Source organism: Elephas maximus, chromosome 20, assembly GCF_024166365.1.
Source record: "Elephas maximus indicus isolate mEleMax1 chromosome 20, mEleMax1 primary haplotype, whole genome shotgun sequence".
In the NCBI taxonomy this organism is placed as follows: Eukaryota; Metazoa; Chordata; class Mammalia; order Proboscidea; family Elephantidae; genus Elephas; species Elephas maximus.
In genome coordinates this window covers 46558789-46578569 of record NC_064838.1, presented here as the reverse complement: position 1 = coordinate 46578569, position 19781 = coordinate 46558789, and the positions used below count along the sequence as shown (strand labels likewise).

At 43.4% G+C, this 19781-nt stretch overlaps 1 protein-coding gene across 6 annotated transcripts in view; it reads right to left on the bottom strand.

The window, feature by feature from the left end:
- Positions 1–19781, bottom strand: part of TRAK1 (trafficking kinesin protein 1) — a 230128-nt gene that overhangs the window by 97525 nt on the left and 112822 nt on the right. For all 6 annotated transcript variants that reach the window (XM_049862211.1, XM_049862204.1, XM_049862205.1 and 3 more), the window contains one exon: positions 10817–11011. Coding sequence is in view for 4 of the 6 variants with exons in the window: in XM_049862204.1 (XP_049718161.1) it covers positions 10817–11011 (195 nt within the window). In the remaining 2 variants the exon portion in view is untranslated. The remainder of the gene's footprint in view (positions 1–10816; positions 11012–19781) is intronic.

Genomic DNA, 19781 nt, shown 5'->3' with positions numbered 1-19781 from the left:
AAGACTAAAAGTGCCTAGAATATAATAAATGGATGTTCTTTTCCTTCATCATTAAACCATCACAACCCAGTTACCATGAAGTTCATTCCAACTCACGTCAGAGCAGAACTGTGCTCCCTAGGGCTTTCAGTAGATGATTTTTTAGAAGTAGGTCACCAGGACCTTCTTCCGAGGCACCTCTACATAGACTCAAATCTTCAACTCCTCCGTTAGCAGCTGAGTGCATTAACCATTTGCACCATCCAGGGACTCCTCATTAACCACAGTCATCTACAAAACATCCAGGAGAAACTAGAGGTGGTACTCAAAAAGGAGGATCCTGCACCCAGAGTGGGATGTCCAACAATATCCAAATCCCCACTAGACATTTAGAGGGGGGGAAAACTTCAGGACATTTACCAAATCTTATCACCTTATGGACTAATGCTCCTATTCATTCATTCATTAAACATTTATTCATCAGGTCCTACCATCAACTTCATGACTCAATACAAGCTAACCAAGAATAAGTAATTTTTATTGTATTAATTTAAGGAAATATTTAACCTAAGAGTTAGTAATAATGGAGTCCAAAGAGAGATTTAAAAGCAATCATATCTTCAAACCCAGGAAACCAATTTCTAGAAATATACCTTAAGGAAATCATGAGTTGGATAGACAAATATTTATGGATGTTCACCCATGTGTTACTTGGGGAAAAATCAGAAACATGCTAGATTCCTAACAAGAAAGATTAGGTATAAATGATGAAATATTAAGCAATGGTAGAAAACTATGTTTTTGAAGAATTTTAACAGCATGCAAAGTTCACTGCAGCACTATTCACAATAGCCAAAAGGTGGAAACAACCTAAATGCCCACCAACAGAAGAATGGATAAACTAAACGTGTTACATATATATGATGGAATACTACTCAGCCATTAGGAGAAATGAAGTCTTCATACATGCTACAATATGGATGGAGCTTAAAGACATAATGCTGAGTAAAATAATCACAATCACAAAAGGACAAATATTGTATGACCTCAGTTACATAAAAAGACAAGAAAGGCAAATGCATAAAGATTAAAGTTTATTAGTGGTCATGAAGGACAGGAGGGAGGGGGAAAGGGGGAGGACTAATGGTGATGGAAAAATCACATTGATTAAGGGCACGGTTGTACAGTCGATTATTGTACTTGCTGTCAATAAGCTGGACACCTGTAAAAAGTTGAACTGGCAAAAGTTGGGGGATAGATGTATTTACAACAATGACCAAAAGAAAAAAAGAGTACCTGCTGAGGCTGCTTAACCAAAAAAATCAAACCTACTGCTGTCGAGTCCGCTTATGTACAACCAAAGACTTCATGAGATTTCGTTTCCTGGTTTGGAGGTTTAGGGTCATGGTATAATGAGATAGTCCAGTTAATTGGCCTAATAATATGTTCAACGCTTCTGTTTCATTGTGTAGTGCCTGGGATCTTAAAAGCCTGCAAGCAGCTATCCAAAGCTCTTTACTTGTCTGGAGCAACAGAGGAAGAAGGAGAGGCAGGAATAGGAGGAGGATATGGAATGTGTGGCTAATTGCCTCCATGAACAACTGCTCCCTTTGCCATTAGACCAGAAGAACTGGATGGTGCCTGGCTACCATTACTGAACATTTTGATCAAAGATTCCACAGAAGAGTCCTGACCAAAAGGGGAAAAATACAGAACAGAATTTCAAATTCTCATGAGTCTAGACTTTCTGGAGCCATGGAGGCTGGATGAACCCCTGAAACTACTGTCCTGAGATAATCTTTTAACCTTAAACCAAAAATATTCCCTGAAGTCTTCTTAAAACCAAATAACAGTTTAACTTAGGTAGTAAAAATGTCTGCCTTGAGCATTACGCTCTTTTAAGAACTATCTATATGGGATCAGAGTGACAACAGCAACTCGAAAGACCAGTAGGAACCTTAGGGGGGCAATGGGTTTATGTTATGGGGAAGGAACAACTCAGAAAAGGAGGGTGAAAATGGTTGCACAGTGCAAAGAATGTAATCAGTGTCACTGAATTGTACATGTAGAAATGGTTTAATTGGTATAGGTTTCACTGTACATATTCTGAACAATAAAATTTTTTTAAAAAGTGAGTAGTGGTTGCTAAGTTAGTCATCATTTTGTTTTTATTTTCCAAATTATCTAAAATCAGCATACTTTTATGCCCAGAAAGAAATATTATCATTTTTAAAACCTAACTCCTTTTAAAGACCATTTATGTTCTTTAAAAGACCGGGCACTGGAAGAATGAAGAAAGGGATAACTCCATGAGTCTATAAAATAGTGACAAGCATCCCTCCTTGTCCACCCTGAAAATCAGAGATGGACCCTACCTCCCAATGCTGTGTGTCACTACCAACAGAGAATCAGTTTTTTGTTTTTAAAGCTTTCAAATTAAAAAGAAAACTGGGGTCCAGAGAGGTTCCATGACTTTCTCATAGTGACACCAATAAACAGGTTGTAGAACCAGAACTGAAATGCAAAGTTAATATCCATGGATTTAGGAGCAGGAAGAATGAAAGATGCCTTTGAAAGTGGAAAAGATGGGTGGGGGAAAGGGCCTTGGCTGAGCACCTGCTAGGTACCCACATGTGGGCCTCTGTGGGAGCTGGGCAGGAGATGAGATGGCTAGGTGGTAAGATGAGCTGGCATGAGGATGCTGAGCACGTGTTCAGTTTCTGTGAGATTCTGGCAACACATCCTCTGGCTAGAGAGAGAAGCCTAGACATCATCTGGAGGGAGGCAACAGCTAAAGCTGAGAAGGTATGGGAGAGAGAAGACCCCAAGACAGAATGCTGACAAATGTCCACATTTAAGCAGATGAAGGAGGAAAGGGATTTAGTGACACACTCCCCCTCAAAAGAAAAAACAGAGAGGAGGGCTGGTCAGAGAGGGAGGAGGCAGAGAAGTAGGATACTGCCACACACAATTGGATTACACACAAGCACACACTGGAAACACAAAACATAACCTGGGGTCGGAAGTGCTACACACAAGGCTTTCATGTTTAGTTATGACCTTGGTATCCTGTTATGGATTGAATTGTGTCTACCAAAAATGTGTGTCAACTTGGCGAGGCCATAATTGCCAGTATTGTGTGGTTGTCCACCATTCTGTGATCTGATGTGATTATCCCACTGTTGTAAATCCTAACCTCTATGACATTAATTAGGCAGGATTAGAGGCCGTTATGTTAACAAGGCAGGAAACAATGTACAGGATTAGGTTGTATCTTGAGTTAATCTCTTGAGATATAAAAGAAGCGAGCAGAGAGACAAGGGACCTTCTACCACCAAGAATGAAGAAGCAGAAAGGGAATGTGTCCTTTGGACCTGGGGTCCCTGCACTGAGAAGCTCCTAGACGAAGTGAAGATTGATGAGAAGGACATTCCTCCAGAGCCGAGAAAGCCTTCCCCTGGAGCTGGTGCTTTCACATGTGACTTCTAGCCTCCTTGACTGTGAGAGAATAAATTTCTCTTTGTTAAAGCCATCCACTTGTGGTATTTCTGTTATAGCAGCACTAGAGAACTAAGGCACCCTCCAACAGGAAAACTTGGAAGCTGATGTCTCATAATACGGAGGCTCTGTGGTCTGGAGTGAGGTCAACTAGGACTGCCTGGACATACAGAGAGATGCCAGTAGAGCATTTCTTCATTCAGCCAACAGCTGTGCCAGGTACTGTACTCTGTGCTCTGTACAGACCTGGAATAAAACTAACGTAGTGCCTGCCTTCAAGGTCCTCATTATCCAGTACTAGGTCCTCATTATCCAGAACAGGGTCAGTAAAATAAGCATAAGATGGCAGTTAAGAATGTGGGGTCTACCTGAACCAACGCGCCAGAGGCAGAAGTGGAGTGGAAGCTCTCCTAATGAACCCCCGCTTATCCGATTCGTCTGATGAGCCTGCACTCTATACACCACTAAAGCCCCTGACCGCTGCCCACAGCCTGCTGATGGTGCCACTGTTTCGTGTGCCTCGACATTTTGGCTCCTAAGAATTGAACTGTTTCCCTACCAATGATCATTTGTGTTTGTTCTCAAACATAAATGTCCATTTCACTTGTTAATGTAATCACATAATAATGTTGACTATTCCATGAATAGTATAAAAAGAGTTCCTTCTATGAAAATAAATTTAATCCCTTGCAAGACTCAATTAAGGATTAAATGGCCAATTAGATTCAGATGAAACAACTGTAATATATTTAGAAAAAAATCATTAACAACAACAAAAAAAAAAGAAGGATGTACTTCAACTCTAGCGTATGTGTCCTAGTACAATCATGGGGGTGAAGCAATGAGCACAACCCTGGAAAACAGCAAAAAAAAAAAAAAAAAAAAAACCAAACCGGTGGCTGTGGAATGGATCCGACTCACTCAGTAAAGGTGAATCATTGTTGTTATTGATTGTCACCATGTAAACAAATCATTACAAAGAGTGATAAGAGCTATGAAGGCAGAAAACTGGAAAAGTAATAAAAATGTCTGTGCGTGTGGCAGAGACACTATAGATAGGCAGTCCAGGAAGGCTTTTCTGAGGAGGGGATACCCCTGTTGAGAACCAAATGATAGGAAAGAAGGGGAAGGAGGGAAAAAGGAACAACATGAGCAAGCTGGGTGTGTTCAAGAGACTGAAAAGACCAGTGTGGCTAGCACAGTGTAAGGAGAAAGGTGGAATGAGGCTGGTCAAAGTGAGCCAAGAGCCAGGTCACAGGGTCCTTGAAGACCCTAGATTTTATTCAAAGAACAACAGGAAGCAAAGGAACAGCAGAACCCAACTGAGTTTTGAAAAAAGACCAGCCAGGCTGCTGAGTCAGAAGAGGACGGCAGAGAAGTAAGAGTGGAAGCAGGGAGCACAGTCAGAGGCCATCAGAGCCAACAGGGAGGGCAGAGGGCACAACACATGTGTAGTTGTACAAGACAGCAGAGACGATATGGTGGTCCAGGGAAGAGATGGCAGTGGCTTTGTCAAGGGTGGTGGCAGCAGGATCCGAGAAAGGATCTGGAAAAGAGTTAACAGAACCACTTGATGGCCAAGATATGGAAATGGGATAACCATGTTACACTGATAAGGACAAATGTATATGGGGAAAAATTTTGCTTTTGGCAGTGGACACATTAAATTAACAACTGGGTATATGCGCCTGGAGCTTGGGGCATGTGGTCATGGTGGACGTATTGGGGTCACCAGCATGAGTTCAAATCATTGGGAAAAGAAGATACAGAAGGAAGCTGGCTGGGGCACTCCAACCTTTAGAGCAACACATCACAGTTACCTGGGGATTAGAATGACTATTTCTGAGATTGGGCCTGGGGAAAGTATACTTTTAGAAGCTCTCCAGGTACATCAGGATTGAAAGCCACTGACTTAAAAGCTCAGAAGAAGAGGAGGAAGACTTAGGAAAGAGTCCGGAAGGACTGGCTAGAGAGGCAGGAAGGAAGCCAAGCAAGGTGAGTGTCCAGAAAGGGAGTGGTCATTGTGCCAACTCTGCTCCAGGGTCAAGCACAACAAGGTGAGAAAGGAGTGGATCTAGCCCACACTCTTGTCAGTCTTGAAGGTCCCAAGCCAGGTGCTCTACTTAGTCCTGGTTTAGCCTAGCTGGAATCTGCCTCTTCTGGGATGTGTTCCCTGTGAGTAAACTGCAATGCATCAGCTTCACTGAGCACACTGATAAAGTGAACTGTGTAAATGCTCATTATGCCTGTGACCTTGTGGACTCAAGTGAACACACAAAGGTGGAAATGGAGGGGGGAGAATAATATCTACTGTAGGTCCCACTTCCGGACACAAGTCTAGAGTACTAGGAAGAGGAGTGGGAAGACCTACACACGATTTCTGGCCCCAAGCAAGCCAGCTGGGTGAGTTTAGTAAGTCATTTCACTTCAGGCTTCAGGTGCCCCATCTGTAAAATTATGGCTGGTCTAGATTAGTGGTCTTTTTTGTTTTTTTAATTAAAAAAAATTAAAACCATAGGAAGAGCTAGTTTAATATGTTGGTTCCCAGGCCCCACCTCCCTCCTCCCACAAAGCAAGGTGGGAGGATGCCAGCCAAAGGCCTCAAGAGCTTCCTGCATTGGTCCAACCCGGTGGAAAGTTCCTGGGCTAGGTGATGGAAGAAAATTAACAATCCAAGATGTTTTCATTTCCTTAGCCAGAAACCTCAGCTGAAACTCAAACAAGTCATGTTTGCAAAAAGGATCACAGGTGCATACCAGTCCCTTAATAAATACTTGTTGGCTGACTCTGAATGTTATTTTATAGTAAAAACAATGGAACAAAGTCTTAAGATCTATTTGTTTCATAACTTTTTCTATTCCTAAAGTTCTTCCAGGTCAACGTAAGGATGGAGTGGTCGGCCAATCACCTGCTCTTGAGGCATAGAAAGGTTTCTTTTCTCAACCAATGCTCCTTAACCCAAAAGCTACATACAGCAGTGGACCCTGGAAAGGAGGAAACAAAAGGTGCCATAGCTACCCAACCACCGACATACAACCTCCATGCCTGGTGTCTGCTGAAAGCGACGTGACTAGAAAAACCTGTAGTACACACAGTCACCTCCACCTGAAATCAGGGAAGCATGAGGTTCAGGCAACAGGAGGAGGCAAAAATCATAGGGAAGAAGAAAATTTTGTCTTGAAATTAAGCTCAGTCAGGCTACATCAAGGTCGGTGACCTGAGTCATGAAAAAAAGAAAAAGAATTTTGAATGTGTCGGACATATGTTTTATAAATGAATAAGGTGTTCACATATTCTCACACACAAGGGTTATTTTTTCATGTTTTGCCAGATTAGCTTTAGTCTTAAACTATAATTTTTTTTCCTTTCAGCTACCCTGAGAGTGGTTAAGATCATGGATTTCGCAATCAGATCAGACAGCCTGGGTTCGAATCTCAGCTCCCCAACTTGCAAGCTGTGTGACTTTGGGCAAGTTTCTTAATTTTGCTGAGCCTCAGTAGATACAAGAATACTTAATTTGAAGATCACCATGAGGCTGAAATGAGCAGTGCCCCGCACACAGTAAGCACTAAATAGTGACTATTCTTTCTTCCTGTTGGACCCTCAAATCTTATGTATCCCCTATATATGGGCGCATTTGCTTTGTGAGGCATTTTCATTTTTGTGTTTCTCAGAATCACCAGCAGTCAAAGGTCCACCTGGGAGCATTGTAACTTTCTGAGATGTCATTCCGTCACCTGGTAAAGGAGGAGCAGAATCCGATGCCTGAAGCCTTCTCACCGCTTCTTAGCAAGCTTAAGGTGCAGGCCCCATTTAAAAGGCAAAGCCTTGTTCCTGCACTCAGACGAATGATGGGCAGGAAAGGGAAATGGGCTCTATCCCACCTCCAAGCCAAGTCTGCTTCACCTGAACAGCAATGGTGTAGACAGGCCCCATTCACTGGTTCTCACCTAGCAGGGTCCATCAGAACCCCGTGGGGTGCCCCACATCCCCACCAACCCACAAAGAGCCACTGCTCTAATCCATGCAGAAAATAAACCTAAAATGAAAGGGGAGGTTATGTTGTCTTATTACACACCTCACAACTGTTCTAATACACCGGTGAGTCACAGCGCAGGAGACACGACATCTCCTGGGTTACACATGTGTAAACAAACAAACAAAACCCAAAAGTGCACCCTGCACAGAGCAGAGATCCGAATCTGCTCCTTCCACCGACCCCTTTGGCCATGTGTCAAGGTCCATGGACCACCCCCCACCCAAAATAAGGATTTTAAGACATCAAGTAAAATCAAGGACTACAAAGGAGACAATTTTATTAATATGCTGTTATCAAAATTTTTAAAAAGTCTGCACCATAATAAGTGTTTTTTATGACTGCATTAAGGAACAAGACCTAGCAGCACACCTATCTAATGACAAATATAATTTCATAGTGAAGAGTAAAGACTGTATTTCCAAGTATGAGCTTGCAGTGTAATATAACAGGAAAATACCTATGATTGCCATTGGTGATGAAGTCTCAGGTCCTGCTAATACCACTGTGCTTTGTTGCCCATGTTCATAATGGAAAGAAGTGCTACATTTCCTTAGAAGTTAATAAGAATAAAGCCATAATTTTGTTTTCCTTTCTAAGTTCACAGGACCCTCAAATTCTCTCTAAAGCCCCTTTGGGGGTCCTGGGACCTCAGTTTGAGAGCCCCTATTCTATAGGGTTCTACATTTAAGACCTAATGCCCGATTGTTCATTTAATAAACGCTTGGCAAATGCCCACTCTGCTCTAAGCACAGGTACCACAGAAGAAAATACAGAATGAGGGTAAGACTTGGCTGCAACCATGCTCTAAAAACCTTTAGAATCTCTGCTAAATCTTTATCGTGGTTCTTCTAGTTTTACTGCAATTTGTGATATCCACTGCCAAACCTACCAGGAATTCTCCCCTAACATGGAACTGAAAGACAAGACCCAATCTCTCTTTCAGTCTCACTATGCAGTAGATTTTTGAAAGAAGAGATTGGTGCAGTGGAATCAACACTGCGAGTTCTCCATGCTCCTATTTCCCTTCTAATAAATCTAGCCCTGCCACATATAAAGGAGCCCTGGTGGCGCAACGGTTAAGAACTCAGCTGCTAACCAAATGGTTGGTGGTTCAGACCCACCCAGTAGCTCCACGGGAGAAAGACCTGGTGACCTGCTCCTATAAAGACCAGCCAAAAAAAAAAAAACCAAACCCACTGCTGTCGAGTCAATTCTGACTCATAGTGACCCTTTAGGACAGTGTAGAATTGACCCATAGGGTTTCCAAGGCTGTTAATCTTTACGGAAGCAAACTGCCACATCTTTCTCCCACAGAGTGTCTGGTGGGTTCGAACTGCTGACCTTTCAGTTAGCAGCCAAGCTCTTAAACACCTACAAAGTCCTACGGGGCAGTTCTACTCCATCACACGGGGTTGCTATGAGTCTGAATCAACTTGATGGCACCTAACAACAACAAAAGCAGCCTACATTTGAGCATTTTACAGCGATGAAATGAGGCAATTGGTATAAAAGTTCTCTGAAAAGTGTGAAGTGTTTCCATGGATGGTGTTCCAATTATACTGTCAATCGAAGTGACTAGCCAGTGTGTCTGAGAAGGGACTGGGAACCTCTTGTGGCAGAAATGGCTATAAAGTGCCCTCCAGAATCACAGACGGATCTCTTAGGCAAGAGCAAATAACAAGCAGGGATTTCTAGAAAACTAACTCTGGTTGAAGTCTAAGGAGTCCTGGCGGCACAGTGGTTAAGAGCTATGGCTGCTAACCAAGAGGTTGGCAGTCAGAATTCGATAGCCACTCCCTGAAAACCCTGTGGGGCAGTTCTACTCTGTCCCATAGGGTCGCTACGAGTAGGAATTGACTTGATGGCGATGGGTTTGGTTTTTTACAGGGGTGAACTCTGAAGTGAAGCAGTCTGAAGGAAGGAAATACAGAACCTACCAAGGAGGTTACTCTGAACACCACTTTCCACGGGATACCATATCTCCTGGGTGGTACAGATACCATGAATAAACAAAAATAACTTGTGAAGAGTTTTCCGTACACTACAAGACATATCAGGAGTTCTAAGGTTTAAACTTGAACTTTAATATAAGTCTAACTTGTTTCATATCTGCCCTGGTATGGATTATTCTATTTTTACTCTTATCACAACTGATTATCTGCACTGGTTCACAAACAGACCGCAGAGTTTGCATCAGGTACAAAAACACAGGTTAATTTAAACAAAATTCCTCTTAGTAAAGAAAATCTGAAAATTGTGCCCAATGCATCCTAAAGAAAGTCATAGTTCTGACTCATTTATTGCAAATAATAGCATAAATTCAAGAAAATTAGAAAGATCAGTCTGTATTAGAGAAAATAATTATATAAAACCTTTAAAGAGGTTCACAATAACCTAGTTTTGAACCAGGTTATCTCTAACTAGATACAGGACTACTCGATTTTTTTTTTAAAGGTAACACAAGTGATACAGAGATAAGTAATTATTATCACTTTGAAGGTGGTTGAAAGCTCCTTAAATTGTTAATTCAGACCAGGCTCAAGCTAACTTGAATTTAAGTTAGCAGTGACAAAACCAGTTAAGAATTATCTCATTCCTGTTCTACCAAGCTCACAGGGCTGCCATGAATTTCTAAAGAATGAAATTGCTTCTATAAAGGTATCTCTTTAATGAAAATTGAAAGCATCATCAGTAATAGATTTCTTTAATTATCACTTTTCAAGTCCGCAGTGTCAGGTTTCATGTCCTAGTATTACAACTCCACTGGGGAAGGGGTAGGGAAGGTCAGTGATCTAGTATACTGCTCACCCTACCAGCTATCAGCACTACAGCCTTCACTATGACTGACATTTAAACTCTCCTGATAACCAGCTCTGTGAGCTTCCACACAAACATTGTTAGCCTTGGTATATGTCTTGCTGTGTCATATAAATACTGTACTGCCTATATGTTACTAACAAACAAACTCAATAAGAAGTTTCTAAGGGTTCATGCAGTATTTTTGTTAAGAGAAGTCAAATGGGAGCATTTTCAAAGTTCTATCGTTCTATGTAGTTAGAAGAAAGTTGGCTCAAATGAAAATCCATATTTGGTCCCCACTACTCTAAAATTTCTATTGCGAACACTTAAAATTTCAGCGTTTTATGTAGCTAAACTTTACAGTCACATTTCTTTTGAGCACCTTTCCACGGATGGCAGTCCACAAGACATGGTAACCAGTACAAGATCTCATTTGAGACCATAGCTAAAGAAGAACTAATCATCATAGTGCCTTCACTACATGAAAAGGAAACTACTTACGGAAGTACTTCAGCGTCTCTTCAATTTGCTCAGTTGTGAGGTCAATGTTGGCATCAGGAGAAATGAGCGGCGTATGGAGCCAGTCATCGTGGTCATAACCGTAGATGGTATCGGCTCTTAACTTATAATGGGGCAGCTGCTCCTCCAGCAGGCTAATGATCTCAACTTCCGGGAGGTCAGTGCTGTTGCACACATCTGGAGAAAAAGGACCAAAACATGAGGGTTCAGAACTCATTAAGACTTGAACTTGCTGTTGCTAGTTAAATAAATAACCTATGGCCTGCACTAGGTATATATTGCCACTTACCTACAACATGGGGAGAGCCAAATCAAACCAAACCAAACCCGTTGTGTTGAGTTGATTCTGATTCACATCCACCCTATAGGACACAGTAGAACTGCCCCACAGGGTTTCCAAGGAGTGGCTGATGGATTCGAAACACTGACCTCTTGGTTGCCAGCAGAGCTCTTAACCACTGTGCCACCAGAGCTCCATGGAAAGATCAGACAAGGTCTTATTAGGGGTCTTTGTCTAATTTCAATTCTACTCTCAGAACTCAGAATTATGCACACTTTCTACCAAGACCTCCCTGAGACAGTTCTTGCTGTTTAGCTACCCACCATATGGACGAAAAGCCAAAATCCTTGAGCCTTTACCATCTTGTCCTAAGATTTTCTTTCCAACCCTTTCTCAGGCCATTCTCCCTCAAGCACGCTACACTTGAGCCACATCAGTCATGTTGAGCTATAAGTGCATCAATTTGCCTAACTTCTTCCTGCCCTCTTTTACCATTTGTCTTGGTTATCTACTGCAGCTATAACAGAAATAGAACAAGTGGATGGCTTTAACAAAGAGAAATTTATTCTCTCATAGTTTAGAAGGCTGTCAAGTTCTGGCTCTCACAGATTTCACCGTAGATTCTGAGTGTCAGAGGCTAGACGCCCAAATTCAGGGTGCCAGCTCTAGCGGAAGGCTTTTTGTCTCTGCTGGTTCTGGGGGAAGGTCCTTGTCATCAATCTTCTCCTGGCCTAGGAGTTTCTCAGTGTGGGAACCTTAGATCCAAAGGATGCGCTCTGCTCCCAGCCCTGCTTTGTTGGTGGTATGAGGTCCCCTTGTCCCTCTGCTCACTTGTATTTTATATCTCAAAAGAGATTGGCTCAAAATACAACCTAATCTTGTAGATTGAGTCTTACCTCATTAACATAACTGCCTCTAATCCTGCCTCATTAACATCATAGAGGCAGGATTTCTAACACATAGGAAAATCACACCAGATGACAGAATGGTCATTACACATTACATTAGCCCTCAAGGCTCAAAAATAATCTTCTGTTTTCTGAAAACATTTAGACAACGGCCCTGCCCTCCAGATTCTAGGTACTGGCCACACTCTCAGGATTCTGATTGGAGGCCCTAGGCCCAGGGCTTCAGCTCCACCTTCCAGGCCCACTGGGACAGCGACTCTGTTCCCTTGAATTTGGGCGGCCCCATTCTCCTAGTCCATCTGAATGGCAACCCTTCTCCCTTAGCCCAGGCAGGCCCTGTTCTTCTGACCATTACACAATACTGGGAAATATGGCCTAGCCAAGTTGATATACATTTTTGGGGGGATACAATTCAATCCATAACATTCCACTTTTTGGCCCCCCCAAAATTCATGTCCTTGCCATATGTAAAACACATTCAGCCCATCATATTTTAGCAAAACTCTTAAATCATCTCCAAGTTCAAAATCGAAAACTTCCTCTTCATCTGTGAAATCTAGAATACAAGTTATCTATTTCCGAAGTACAATGGTAGAACAGGCATAATATAGACATTTCCATTACAAATGGGAGAAACTGGAGGGAAAGAAGGGATAACAGGCATCAAGCAAGTCAGCAGAACACATTACATTAGCCCTCAAGGCTCGAAAATAATCTTCTGTTTTCTGAAAACATTTAGACAACGGCCCTGCCCTCCAGATTCTAGGTACTGGCCACACTCTCAGGATTCTGATTGGAGGCCCTAGGCCCAGGGCTTCAGCTCCACCTTCCAGGCCCACTGGGACAGCGACTCTGTTCCCTTGAATTTGGGCGGCCCCATTCTCCTAGTCCATCTGAATGGCAACCCTTCTCCCTTAGCCCAGGCAGGCCCTGTTCTTCTGACCCTTGGGCATGGCAGCCCCAAGCCCTCAGCTTTGGGCAGTAGATCTGGCCCAATCCTACTGACACTACTGAAAGGCAACCCCACGCTCTGGAACCAAGTTCGTGAAGATCTGACTCTTTGAAACCTAGGAGGCTATGGCCCCACCCTTAGAAACTCCAGAGGCCACAGCTTCACCCCTTGAGACCCCGTATCTGTCACAGCAGCACCCCACTCTTGGTACCAAATTCTGTCTTAGGCTATCTGGTGCTGCTATAACAGAAATACCACAAGTGGATGACTTTAACAAAGAGAAATTTATTCTCTCACAGATTAGAAGGCTAGTAGTCCAAATTCAGGGTGCCAGCTCTAGGGGAAGGCTTTCTGTCTGTGTTGGTTCTGGGGGAAGGTCCTTGTCATCGATCTTCCCCTGGTCTAGGAGATTCTCAGCACAGGAACCTCCGGTCCAAAGGACATGCTCTACTCCAGACACTGCTTTGTTGGTGGTATGAGGTCCCCCCGCCCCTCTGCTTGCTTCTCTCTTTTCTATCTCAAAAGAGATTGATTCAAAACACAACCTAATCTTGTAAATTGAGTCCTGCCTCATCAACATACCTGTCTATAATCCTGCTTCATTAACATCATAGGGGCAGGATTTACAACACATATGAAAATTATATCAGATGACAAAAAGGTGGACAATCACACAATACTGGGAAACATGGCCTGGCTAAGTTGACACAGATTTTGGGGGGACACAATTCAATCTATAACACCATTCAAGCTAGCCCCCTTACCTAGAATTCTGACTTTGTTAAATTCATTCATTCATCTCTTTCTCAACCCACACTTCCATCCATCCAAATACAGTAAAACCTGCAGAAGCCGGAACCTGTGTAAGGCAGAAACCTGTCAGAGAAGGAAAACTCAAATATTTTCCACTAATAGACAGTGAGAGAAAAGTGGTAAGACTGCACCTTGTCAAAGGCAGAAACTTGCAAGACCCAGAAAAGCAATGCAATCCTGTCAAGTTCTGGATTTCATGGTATATTCTGAGTGTCAGAGGCATAGGAGACACAATGAGGAACACAAGGGTTACAGCCCTGCCCTTGCAACAGTTCTGTTCTTATGGTGCTTCCAACCATTAAACCAATAGGTACCCATCCTTCAAGGCATAGCTTGAATACCACTTCTTACAAGCTTTGAGCACTCCAAATAGAATTAATCTCTCATCCCGCTACTACATTCACATAGCACTTCATTAGAACTTCTCTTCTTGCACTTAATACGTTCTGTCTTCTGGGTATTTCAGTATTTGACTTTTCTCCCTGTGAGATGGTATAATGTCCACACACGCTCTCAACTCCTGGACAGGGCTGTGCTTAGGTGGGTGCATGATAATGTCTAAGAAGGTGAATTAATCCATACAAAACACATAAATGTAGACCATATAAAACACATTAATGTAGGCTATTCTTAAATTGTAAACACAACAACATGGCAAATACAGCCAGGGCAAGAACAGGTCTTAAAAGGTCTTACCACAACTTCTATATCCTCAGCACTTATTTATCAAAGGAGAAATACAAAGAAGGAATTCAATAAACTCTAGGGTGAATTTTAATTATTTATCAGCTAATTCTGACATCAGCCATGAGAGCATTCCATTTTGCAGAAGGCATTCAGGACTAAAACCCAAAAAAACCAAACCCCATGGCCTTCGAGTCGATTTGACTCATAGTGATCCTAGAGGACAGAGCAGAACTGCCCCAAAGTGTTTCCAAGGAGTGGCTGGTGGATTCGAACTACCGACCTTTTGGTTAGTAGCCAAGCTCTTAACCACTGCACTACCAGGGCTCCCATTCAGGACTAGTGCTAATAAATGACTGTGTAAGCAGCAGGGGTCTGGTCAACCCATAAATAAACCAAGGTGTCTGTCATGCACACAGCTGGATAAGAGAGGAGTGTTAACTTGTTCTATCATTCTAGGACTAAGCCTGCAGCTGAGATTTAAAAAAAAAAATCATAAGATAAGAGTACAAATCTTGGGGTCAATTCTTAGCAAGGCTGTCGTACCATGCTCTTGCCTTGAAGTAGAAAATGAAGGTGGGGCTCTGGATCAAGGTGGCAAACTGAGCCTCTGCTTCAGTCTTCTGTCCTCTCCAAAGCATCAGAAAAGCAGGGAGGGGAGACTCTAAAGATAAATAAAACCACACAATAATATAAAAAAAAAAAATAGCAAGGGAAAAATAGGGAAGAGGTGCCAAGGATGGATCAACCTAGATGTATGTTAAAATGCAAGAAGTGTTCTTTCTCAGACTAAAGGAGAAAAGCCCAGTCCTCAACACACACCTCGAAAATGGCTGTGTGAATAGTGACAGTAGATCCTGGTGCTCCAAGCTGGGACAGCTGACAGAGGGAGGAGGAAGCGCCTGCAGCAGCCCATGGGAGGGAGGAATTCTTGGAGAACCAAAGCAGGGACAGCCAGAAAGACCACGTCACTTCTCTCCCTGTTTGAGCCAAGGCCAAGCAGCACGGGGCAGAGGAGTAGAGGAAGAGGGAGGTTCCTGGGGCCAAGCAGGCAGCAGGGAAGTGACCCCCAAGGGCCACTGACACTCAGGTGCAACCTGGAGACATCATGCCAGAAGAACTTGCCAATCCCTGTCTCCTTTGCGCTTAAAAAAAAAAAAAAAACCCAAACCCCTTGCCATAGAGTCAATTCCGACTCATGGCGACCCTGCAGGACAAGGGTAGAATTGCCCCATGGAGTATCCAAGGAGTGCCTGGTGGATTTGAACTGCTGACCTTTTGGCTAGCAGCCATAGCTCTTAACCATTACACCACCAGGGTTTTAAAGATCACATAAAGGTGGAAAAAATATGGAAGCACAGGAAAAGACGATGTTTAGTGACAAATCAGGTCCTTTTGGGCAGGAGCCCAGGGAAAGCACTTGTCAGCCACTCCCTCCTGGCCTCCCCTCTTCCACAGACCCTCCTCACTCAGTCAATATGCAAAGTTTCATTATACAACATTTCCATTCCGGAAGCCAGCATGATTTTTCAAGTGCTATTTTTTTTTTTTTTTTAAGTAAAGAGTTAATCCAAAGTAGAAAGTAAAGACATTCAGAATTTTATTTGGAGGTCTAAGGAAGCTCTTCAATTCTGTCTAGGGGAGAAAACTATATCTCAACTCTCAGGCTTCTTCCCTGCCTAACTTCGGAAATGCACAGCATGTGCACTTGGCAGCTCAGAGCTGAAAACCAGACAAGAGTTGCTTTGTCACTCTGCAAATGCCTGCCGCGAACAGAAGTTATCTCCTCCCCATGCCTGAACCAACAGCTCGACCTCAAGACAGATGGTGTCTCGTATTTCTTATCTCCCACTAATACCAAAACATCATTCAAAAGATTCAGGATGGCCCCTAATTAAGCAAATATTTCCTCCTCTTATTACCACGTGAAAAATAAATTCCCACAAAGCTCATCTCGGGGAGAAGCCTCACAGCTATAACATGGCCACCGTCTGACCGAGGGGATTCAGGGTCAAGGAAGGCTGACGCCCAACCACCTCTTGGCTAAACAAAGATCTGACCAAACTATCACTCCACAGCAGCTCCACAAAAGGCAGTGTCTGCCTGTCCTTAGGAGACCAGGGAGGGCCCAAAACATTCCCACACGTCACGCCCAACGACAGGCTGGAATCTCCTGGTGGCACTGCTATTTGGTGGTGGTGGTGAAGGCAACACGATCCAGGCCAAAAAATCCCTTCTAAGAATAACGTGTCACTTGTGAGCACGTTGGCAACTGCTCAAACACTGAGATTCGACCCGTCCTTCCGTGTTTCCAGAGCTGAAGGTCAACCTATTTACACTGCGGGTCCTTGTGCCTGAGAGATTATCATTTTCCTTAAAGCATACGATGATAACTGAGATAAAGTATCAAAAGGGTAGGCTGTGCCAAAATGCCTTTTTCACAAGCTCTGTACATGTGATTTTTCTGTAACATGACCAGCCACATAAACAACCAAGTTTTTAGATGCCTGGAAGGCACACAGAATCAGGGTACAGGAGAGGATTATAGAGATGGCCCAAGGAGCGTTCCTTGACTTTAGCTGCAGGGACCTCCTCGGGGGACAGACACCATGTTTCCCTCACACAACCAAGGCCTGAGGTCAGACAAACACAATATGAGGACCTACAAGAACTCCCCAACATAATCTGGAAAAGGACAGAGAGAATGGTTGTACAACTTGAAGAATGTAATCAAACTGGACATGAAGAAATTGTTGAATTGGTATATGTTTTGCTGTGTATATTTTCACGAAAAATAATGATAATAAATTTAATCAGAAATTTCTGGTTTCTGATAGTTTTCAGTGTTAAGTATTTTTTACAGGTAGCTACTTTTCCAATCGATGACTAGCTCTAAGTCTTTAATATTTAAAAAGTAGATTTTATAGCTACTTGGTGCATCTGTGTATAAAGCATAACATGTTGCTTGCCTCTTAAAAAAAGAACCCCCCAACAATACTTCCATCAACTGCCCCCTGGTGCCAAACACCAAGCTAGGTGCTTTCAAAGCTTTCTCTAACCCTCCCAGCAACCTGGGACATAGATACTATTTGCTTTTCTTTATAGATAAGGAAGCTGAGATTCCCCAGGTTGTGAAACACCCTGCTGGCCAAGACCACACAGCTAAACAAGTGGCAGATGCAGCGCAAGAAGCCTCAGCTGTCTGGCTCGTAGGGCTGTGTTCTTCCCTCTGTCACCTGCTGCCCATCTCCTAGGTGGGTGCTCTGGAAGTGCTAGGCAATTCCATGGACATGATGATCAGGAAGTTTTTGTTCTAAATGGGTGGAAGACTTCATCAACAAGTTAAAGAGGTACCAGAATGACTTTTCTATTTAAAGCTCAGGAAACAGGGCCAAGAAATGAGGGAAGTTTTCTGCACAACCACAAGGGCCAGTGGCCTGAGTAGGACAGGCGCAGCTCCTACTCTTGGAGTTTATTCAAGTTCGTGTCATGAATGGACACTACTGGCCAAACCTGGAGCAAAGGAACCCTCTTTTCTCTCCACAGTCATCATCTCTCCACAGCTCCAGTCCACATTATTAACAAGCCATAAGAAGTGTGTTCTCAAGTGAGTCCCAAATGAAGGGCATCAAGCTGTTAACTGAACCCAGTCCCCAGTAAGGCCATGGCTTCTGCAAGATTTGTAGTAACAACCATCCAAAATCTCACCAGCCACCAGTCTGTCAAACTATCACAAGGCCAGGCTCACCTGGGCTATCCGGGGAGATCCACCGCCTCCGCATCTCCTCCTCCCCAGATTACTACAACCGCCTCCAGGGTCACTGGGCCTATAGGTGCCACCTTGCTGCTGGCACCATCTTTGGAGAGACACTTTTTAAATCACAGTCTTGCCTATTTAAAAATCTCCCAGCTCCCTATAAAAAAACAAAACAAAACAAACCCATTGCCATTGAGTTGATTTCGACTCAGAGAGACCCTATAGGATAGAGTAGAACTGTCCCATAGAGTTTCCAAGGAGTGGCTGGTGGATTCAAACTGCTGACCGTCTGGTTAACAGCCAAACTTCTTATCTACTAGGCCACCAGGGCTCCCTATAAAATGCTCCATAATTTAGTTTGCACTTTCCTAGGGCAAAGGGTGCTGGTCATTTCCCAAAGTCCAGTTTACACGTCTTGGTTTTACACTTCTTCCGCCCCAAGGTGTGGCTGGGCACATTACCACTACACTAAAAACTGTGTTTCACAGGTTTCCTTGCATTTAGGTGTGTCCACATGCCTGGTTTACGGGATGTAAACAGAACTTCCAAGACATGCCCTTTCCACCTGTCCAGTTACAGCAATGGGCCTGCAGCCACCTGCAGCCATACAAGTGAAGGTAAGTCCTAGAGGACTGCCTGAGGAACCCTGAGGCCACCTGGACAGCAGGGTGCTCTGGGACCACCTTCCACTTATACTTTGAGAGAAAGAAATAAATTTCTCCTCACTTAAGCTACTCTTATTTTAGTCTCAGGTAAAGCAGCCAAATCAATATCTGGACGACCCTTCTCACCAAGCTCATTCTCTGCTATCGTCTCCAATACACCTTCAGTTAAGCGACACCAACTTCTCACCATCCTCCAAACACATTTTTTCACAAATCTGTGCTTGTACACCAGCTGTTCTAGCTGCTTAGAATATCCTTTGCTGCCCAGCAAACTCCATTCCAAAATATCACTCAAATGTCACCCTGTACTTCAAAGCCTTCCTTGACCCTTTCCCTCTGGCTATGTACCACCAGCAAGTAGTACACAAATTAATTCACTACAACGTTACAGTATTTTCTACATATCTCTTCCCCACTAACTGTGAGCCCCTCCGGAAGGGGTACTTAGCCCCATGGTGGACAATAGTAAGTGCTCAATACGTGTTGGGGAAATAACCCAACAAGGGGAAGGAAGCAGTAGGTGTAAGGTCTAGTGTGTAAAGCCCTGGCCTGCCCAGGATGGTCAAGCACCCAGCTTCAGAATGAGGAACATGGCGCCATCTAGTGTCAAGGTCTTTTCAAGTCCCTCTCAGTATCGCCCTAGGTCTTTGTCCAGCATAAAGGAAAGGTCTCTTGCAGGAAGTCACCATCTCTTTAGTCAATCAGCAAATGCTGATCTAGGTCCCTGAATTCCTATGGCACCACGTCCGGAGCAGAATATGACAGGTCTCTTCACCTGCACCTAGCTTTGGCCCTTCTTAGGTTTTCTCCTAGGAAAGTAGATGTTTCAGGTAGATCCTCCTACTTAGGACTGAGGCTTCATTTAGGCCCAGCTGCTATGGCTACTAA